The following is a 7,812-nucleotide window of genomic DNA, read 5'->3' on the forward strand; positions in this document are numbered from 1 at the left end:
TTTTGTGTACTGTTTGTTGTGTTTACTTCTTGTTTTACTTTTGTTTTCTTTGTTTTATGTTTCAGTTGGTTGACTGTGTGATCAAGATCAGTGCTGGAGGAATGTTAAGTTGTTTTACTCTCCAAACAGGACAAACTCAAGTAAATCCTGATATGTAGTATAGCCAAGCAATTAGTTTGATTAAAATATCTGATTAGTGGCAATATTACAGTCAGACACAGTCTCCAGAACACCACAAACTCATGTGCTCACTCACACACACACACACACACACACACACACACGTATTTTCTGTTGGGAGGGGTCATAAAGCACATAGAATGGAAATGGCAAAATAAACGAAATACACTTTATTTATAAATCTTGAGTTATAATTTAATACGGTACCAATATGTTAACCAATATGCTTTCACAGTACATCAGAGTGGTTGTCAAAAAGAAGTAAACACAAATACACACTCATACACACACACACACACACACGCACACACACGCACGCACAGATGCATGCACACATGCACGCACATACACACACTTTCAGTTCAGCAATACCCTGCAGTGGTCTATTGTGCCATAAAGCGGCCTGGGCTCATAAATGCATGAATTATCATGGAATATATTTGTTACTTGACCTGGGAAGTTGTGTACAGTTGGTTTATCTCATTAAGAAACTGTAACAATATATTTTTAAATCTCTCTGAGACAGTCAGTGTAAAAGACCTGGAAACATAAATGAATTAGAAGTGCTTGGTAATGCATTAATCATTAATCCAGTAAAGTAATGTCATTACTTTTATCTGTTACCAGTCAAAAGAATACAAATCTGTTTTCAGTCCCTTCATATATAAAAATATTAGACTAAGGTCATCATGATATCTACTAGTTTAGATGAGAAACGGTAGAAACATGAACAAAAATCACTGTTTTGATGAGAAATTAACATGATTTTCTCCATGTTAAAATTTTATAACATGTAATCATCAAGTATCAGGAGAAAAAACAGACGTTGATGCTGTGTTTGGTTTCTGATCATTCAGGAAGAAAAAAAAATGTTTTTACTTTTTTCGAAAGCAAAATTAGTAGAAATTGAAAAGGAAATAATTACTGCTGCCAGTAATTAACCAAAATATTCAAAGAAATATTTGTGTAAAAAAAAGTAAAGATATTACTCATGAAATGGTTAATAAATAATGCATTATTTAGCATAACACTGACCATGAGAAGTGCAGTTTCCAAATATCTTTTGCTTTTTTTTTTCTTCGTGCGTCCACAATTCAAATAGAAACCAACGTAACTCAGACAGAGCGTTAATCTCTCCTCTCCGTCTGTACACTGTTGAGCGAGTAGCTTAAAGTCAAATGAACCTGCTGGAAATCAGTAGATGTTTGGGTTTCAAACACTTGTGTTAAATCTTTCTGAAATGTTCCTTTAGTCCAAAGTGCCATGTCTGGAAGGTATAAAACAAACAAAAAAAATAAAAGATCGACACAAGACAATCCCTGCAGTTTTCTCACTAGCCCGGGCAAAAATACGTAAAACATTAAAAAAGGAGCCGAAACATAATTTACAAGCACGATAAATATACACACAGGGTCCAATAAATATTGTTTGTAATCCCCCCAAAAAAACATAGACTGTGAGTGGTCACCACACTGCAAAAAATGTCCACCGAAACCAGTCATTTCATCTCAAATTCTCTCATAAAATAAACTTAAAACAAGTGAAAAAATTCTGCCAGTGGGCTCAGATCATATTACATCTTCAGTACGCTTCATTTGTTTCAGGGATGTTTTTAGAAACGTAGCGACACAATGCAGAATAAGGCAGATCACTCCTCAGGTGTCAAGAAAATGGCGGTTAATACAAGAAAAATTATGATTTTTTTTTTTTTTTTTTACCTTGAAAATGGCTGTAATTATCTTATTCCACTGGCAGTTTTTTTCCTTGTTCAACATTTTAAGCTGCAGTAGATGAAATGACTTCATTTGAGGTGTGGGACCTTTTCCTGACCTTAGTAGCACCATTGTAGAGTTTCTCCTCTATTGAATAGGCATGTAAGGCCAGTTGAAGCTGCTCCCAGACAGCAGCATGTCCCTTATCAGAGTTTCTATGGGGGTTTTCCCCACCAGACGGATGAAGAAAAGCTGCTCTATGACAGAAGAAGAGACGGTGCGTAGGGAAGGCAAGCGGAGCAACAGCTTCCCAAACCTGTTCGGCTGGTTGGGATACTGGCTCCTCACGTACTCTTCTAAAGCACACTGGGATTTCTCCTGCAGACCTTCCACATGGGCCACGTCTGACAGACCACAAGCATCTAGAGACAAGATAAACAACAGGCAAGACAAGAAGCAGTCAAGGTCAATGATTCAACCTGCAGGCATACAGGAGAACAACAGCAAAATTAAACATAGTTTGATTTTTCAGTTCACTAACTAGGTTATCTAGAGGGTTTACAACACAGCAAATTTAGTGGTTGATGATGCATTACAGAAAAAATGTGTGAAGTGTGATCATCACAAGGCAAAAAACCCCAAAAAACACTAGAAGCAAAAATCTATTATGATTTCAGACAAAAAATTAAGGTTTTTCTCTTAAAGGTTATTGTTTTTCCCTTCCAACGTCATTGATCGGTGTATTAGAGGAGGGCTGGACTGCAGACTACTGTGGACCTGTGGCTGGATTCAAATAGTTGATTATCTTATAACAGATGTGAATGAGTCTGGGTGAGATAGTAACAGAACAGTAAACCAGGTACAGATAAAACCCCCTTGTGTACAATATTTAACTCTAAATAAATCAGTTGTGATCAGGTAATATACAATACAAGAGCAAAGTTGTGGAAATGTAATGAATGAGTACATTTGGATCAGTGCTGTGCTAAAAGGAAGTGGACTGAGCGTAGTTGCCTTGTCACTTAGACAAATGGATAAATTGCAGTGCTGTACGTAAACTGGCCTTTTGAAATCTCAGGCCATCAAAGATGGCGTCGCATCTCCCATCAAATCCACAAAATGATGTTCACAGCATAGAAATAAGGAAGCAGTATAGATGTGTATCACAGCACGGTTAGGGTATCGACTGTTCTATTGTATAAGACCCTTATACACCGTATTACTACACACAGCAGTCCCCTCTGTGTACCGTGGTGCTGCAGGCCGGATGGCAGCAGGGATTAAAGAACGGTTACTGTGTCCCACTTTAAAGACACGTGTTCAGATGTACTCATGGGGACTAAAATAGACCTACATAGGAGACCATTTATGTTTTTTACTGCTTTTCAACTCATTTTGATCCTGCTCTCTGTCCAGCCATCAAACATCACTCTGATAATATAAGGCTCTGAAGTAAGCAGTGTACATTTTATAAATCAGTGCCGACCCACATTTTCACTCATTTCAATAACGACAGTCATAAAGGTCTTTTATAAAAGAATAATATGTAAGTCAAATCCAAAGGTGTAGTAATTTAAAACATAATTAAAAATTAAATACGTCTAGTCATATTTTTGCCAATTGTGAATTAATGCAAAACCTCCTTTTTTATTCTTTAAATTTATAAATAAATTTGACAAATCACTGACAATTTAGAGCTTAAATTACAATATAATAAATGATCAATTATGGGATTTGATGGGGCACTTTTCTGTCTCTGATGTGAAGCAGCAATAGAATAAAACATTATGTTGCATCTTTTACACACCGTATGAATGCAAACTATTTTACATTTTAGGGGCTGCAGTGATTTGAGGCAGTTTACAAACCCATTCAAACTCATTCACAGCCTCTTAAATGTTATAATAATAATAAACTTTATAATACTGATTAACTTTATTTTGTTCCTTTAATGGCTGACAAACTGTATGAGGTCATATAAGTTCACTGAAGGACTCAGTCAATTGTAAAGGAGTTACATAAGTTATAAAGACAAGGCTTTTTAAAAGCAAACAAAACATTTTTTTTTGTTTTATTTTCTTTATCTTTTTTCGCTTTATAGTGATCATTGACTGGAGGCTAAAGTTCAATTTAATCACATTACAAATTCTAAAAGGTTTTTTTTTTTTTTTACTTTTTCCCACCATAAGTGAACCTTTAAATTTAACAGAAAATAATCTTCACCTGAGAGGTTAATTTAAAAAAAAAAAAAGATAAGTGGTAGCATTTTCGCATATCACAAAAATACACATTTTCAGAAATGCTCTGAGACTCTGGACCATAAAAAACAACACATTTCTGTGACAGTATTTATGGATTTAACCAGCTTTTTATTCCCACGACACCAATACTCAGACCGCCATCATTATCATCAAATTATTTTCTGAAAACACTTTTTTTTACTTAATTGGTGGCTGTTTCCATACCAACTAGAAGTAATACTTTTTGAGCTAGGTCATAGTTCATCCACAGTTCATCTCCCATAACATGCGAGGTGCAGTCTACTAAAGAGTGATGTGTTTTTGTTGTTTGTTTTTTTAATTTTAATATTAATTTATTTTATTCATATTGCTAGTTAATTGACTTCATAATATTAATTAATACTATTTCACACCGCTGCGCACGCTGCCGCCTGTAATAAGGTGAATACTTTAACAAAAAATACATTTCGGACATCCATCGCGGTCCAGGCCTCCATGTTCGGATGTGGAAAACCCAGATGTACCTGTGGTGAACAGCACGATGGCCTTGATGCAGCTGTACTCCGCTGAATCCACATGCAGCACCTTCAGCTTCTCCACCTGCTCCTGGAAGACCCGGATGTGGTCCATGAAGGCCACCACTCGGTCCGCGGACATCGGGGAGGCGTGGAGACCGGCGGCGGCCAGCAGCGGGGCGACGTGGACGGGCATGGAGCACTGAGCGGCGTTCAGGACGAACAGTTCGCTCCAGGTGAGGCGGAGCAGGGCCACCTGGTCCGGTACCTGCAGGTCCGGGAAGAAAGGGATGTTGCGGGCCCACTCCACGGCGCTGAACAGCATCCGGGCCGCCAGCTCACAGATGTTCTCTATGCCCATGATGTTGTTGTTCTGGAGGCACTGAGAGCCGAACCTGGAGGTCGGGTAGGGCTCGGCCCGCAGCAGCAGAGAGATGTATCCCGACAGATAGGAATGGCATTGGAGAGGGTCCCCGTTCGTCAGAGCAAACTGACCGTGATAGGACTGTGTGGGAATCCTGCCTCTCTGTACAGCTGCAACGAAAAAAAAACAGCAGACATGTCAAAACCAGCTAGAAGGCAAATTAAAACAACTCAAATGACATTTGAAGAGGAAATAGTTACAATAACAGAGACGGCATTTAAAGCACACTCAAACACTCAGAGGAACACCACAACTACCCGAGTTCATTTCGAGGCTATGCTGATAGCTTTATGGTCGTCTGGCTCTCTGAAATGGACGAGAATAACTGTTTCAGACAGCTCCTGGTTAGAAATGTCACATTCAGCTCGGTGCTCGGAAATCAATTTCTAGGCCACAACCTGCAGATAATGGCGTGTGAGGGTTTACAGCATGTCTTCGGGTCTTGCTGTTTCATTTCAAATTGTCTTAAACTGTCCGGTTTGCGTCTTGAACTGTTTTCCTCTAACAGACCAGCGACTTTCTGGCAAGTAACTTCTGTAACCATTTTGATAAAAGCCTCCTGGGCCTGGTGGGTTCTTTCCCTAAATTTTTGGTGTTGAAATCTGTCTTAAACTTTATTAAAATTTGCAATAGCTGTTCTTGAAACTCTAAAATGTCACTCAGTTATTTCTTGTGTAGCTAATAGGTTGCAGTCGGCTACGCTGGGCCTGTATGACTAAAATGTATAATGAATACGGACACACACACACACACACATACACGCGCACGCGCGCACACATAATCTATCAAAAACGTCACACACTAAAAGGCTAAAATTTAAACGAATAAACATCGAAATTAATCTAAAATGTTGCAGAGTTTCCATCTAATTTGAACATGTGACATTTAAAGCAGCTTCGGGCTCTTTCGGCCACACAGCGGCCGAGTATGACGGACATAAAGCGGCCGAATAGCAACAACAATACCAACTACACATGCTACAAGATGCTAGCCGCAACACAGTAATCTCTGAAATATCACAGACTGGACACTACAGATAATATAGAGGTTAGTAGGCGAATAACAGATTACAGACATATAAATAGTCGGAGAAAATAGGAGCAGACAAATGCAACACAGACGGCTGTTAAATTATATACAGACACTAGCTAGCCTTCAAATGTAGCATGCGAAATGAGTTTATAGGACAGACATCAAAGAAAACAATGTCGGTGAATAGGGAGCATTGGGCCCGTCTCAAAATGAAGTCCAGTGTCCTGGACCGTGTAGTGCTGGATAATATGATGTGATAATACCGAAAGCGACAACAGGAGGATGCCAGCCCGTACCTTCCCTCCTCATGCCGACTTTGAGGCATTTCTTGAGGCGACAGTACTGGCACTGGTTGCGGTGGTGCTGGTCTACGGGACAGTTCCTGTTGGCCCTGCAGGAGTAGCTCAGGTTCCTCCTGACGCTGCGTTTAAAGAAGCTCTTACATCCTTCACATGTGAACTGTCCATAGTGCTTTCCGCTGGATTTATCCCCGCAAACGATGCACTCGATCTGCTGGCTCTGCTGTTTGTCCATGGACGAGGAGGAGGAGGAGGAGGAAGAGGAGGTGTTGTTGCTGTTGTTGTTGGTAGTGGTGGTGGTGGACGCGGTGGTTGAGCTGGACGGGTTGGGCGGCGGTGCGCCCTGGGGTGCTGCTGCCGCCGGGGGTATTTCCAGAGAGGTCGCCTGGTTCATGTGTCCAGTCAGCTCCCCGGACAGAGACAGGGGTGCGACCTGGGACACCGGGGAGGAGAGGGTCCCCTGGGTGTCCCCGACGCCCTCGGTGTTTCTCCACGCCACCATAGCCATTTCTACCGTCTCCAAAACTTTGCGCGCCCAACTTTCCTCTTTTTACGCGATAATTAACGCACACGATTTGTCTGCATGAATTACTAATTGCACGTTCAAGGAAAATGCGACATTGCCTGACAAAACAGAATACAAGTTACGGCTTCAAATGTGGATAGAGCTCATAAGATAACGGCAATATAATTATAACGCGCGACTTCACAAGTCAAAAATGGCCAGTCACCCAGAAACTGCTTCGGCGCGGTGGAAATCCAAAAAGAAAGCTTCATTCAGACCGAGATAATGCACTATAACATCCACAGAGGGAAACGTAAAGACAGACAACACTGAGCCAAAATCCACATAGAGGGAAGCAACGTTATCCAAAAAGTATAAATATAATCTGATCCTCTCTGTCCTGTGTGCCCAGCTTTAACGGGCTACCGTGCGAGCAGATCCTTCCTCAGATATGAACCAGGCTTTCCAGACGCTCCCTGCTCTCCCGATCAGTCAGAAGTTACATTAAAAAGAAAACGGAGAGGAGCGAGAGAGAGAGAGGGGATGATGGATGATGATTTTGATGATGCTTTGCTCCGGGACGGAGGAGGAGAGTGGTGCGTCCACACGTCACGGGATGTGACACAGTGACGTCTGTGTTTGGGGCGGGGTTAACGCCAAGAGAAGCTCGTCTGGGAGCAGCAGCGTGTATGGCGAGTGGAAAGTGCCAATTTAAGGATTACCAGGAGGTGGAGGAGAGGGAGCAGTCTGTATTGAAACTGACAGAAGTATATGGTATCCATCATTCTTTTTTCACATTGAATATAACTGAAACCTTGCTTTTGATTAACATTGAATACAATAATTTAATACAATTATAATACAATAATTGTTTATTATTCAATATAATAATACAAATGAAATTG

At 40.6% G+C, this 7,812-nt stretch overlaps 1 protein-coding gene across 2 annotated transcripts; it reads right to left on the minus strand.

Annotated features, from left to right (window-relative positions):
• Positions 1-368: 368 nt before the first annotated feature.
• LOC121894016 (COUP transcription factor 2-like) lies at positions 369-7,480 on the minus strand. 2 transcript variants are annotated; one of them, XM_042406426.1, is made up of 3 exons: positions 6,400-7,480; positions 4,657-5,181; positions 369-2,314 (listed from the first exon to the last, which is right to left on the minus strand). In XM_042406426.1, the coding sequence occupies exons 1-3, from the start codon at positions 6,908-6,910 to the stop codon at positions 2,040-2,042; spliced, it is 1,311 nt and encodes a 436-aa protein (XP_042262360.1). In that variant the 5' UTR covers positions 6,911-7,480; the 3' UTR covers positions 369-2,039. The 2 variants fall into 2 exon arrangements, with proteins under 2 accessions (XP_042262360.1, XP_042262277.1); XM_042406343.1 differs by having other exon boundaries at positions 6,367-7,480.
• Between the last annotated feature and the right edge of the window lie 332 nt (positions 7,481-7,812).

This window comes from Thunnus maccoyii, chromosome 1, assembly GCF_910596095.1.
Source record: "Thunnus maccoyii chromosome 1, fThuMac1.1, whole genome shotgun sequence".
Classification (NCBI taxonomy): domain Eukaryota; kingdom Metazoa; phylum Chordata; class Actinopteri; order Scombriformes; family Scombridae; genus Thunnus; species Thunnus maccoyii.

What these genes read in the sequence shown, in the direction of transcription:
- LOC121894016 (XM_042406343.1), bottom strand. Translation starts at nt 6,910, where the DNA reads ATGGCTATGGTGGCGTGGAGAAACACCGAGGGCGTCGGGGACACCCAG. An exon ending in TCCTCCTGTTGTCGCTTTCG is followed by an intron (nt 5,182 to 6,366) that starts GTATTATCACAT and finishes TTTTCGTTGCAG; the next exon opens with CTGTACAGAGAGGCAGGATT. An exon ending in CATCGTGCTGTTCACCACAG is followed by an intron (nt 2,315 to 4,656) that starts GTACATCTGGGT and finishes TCTTGTCTCTAG; the next exon opens with ATGCTTGTGGTCTGTCAGAC.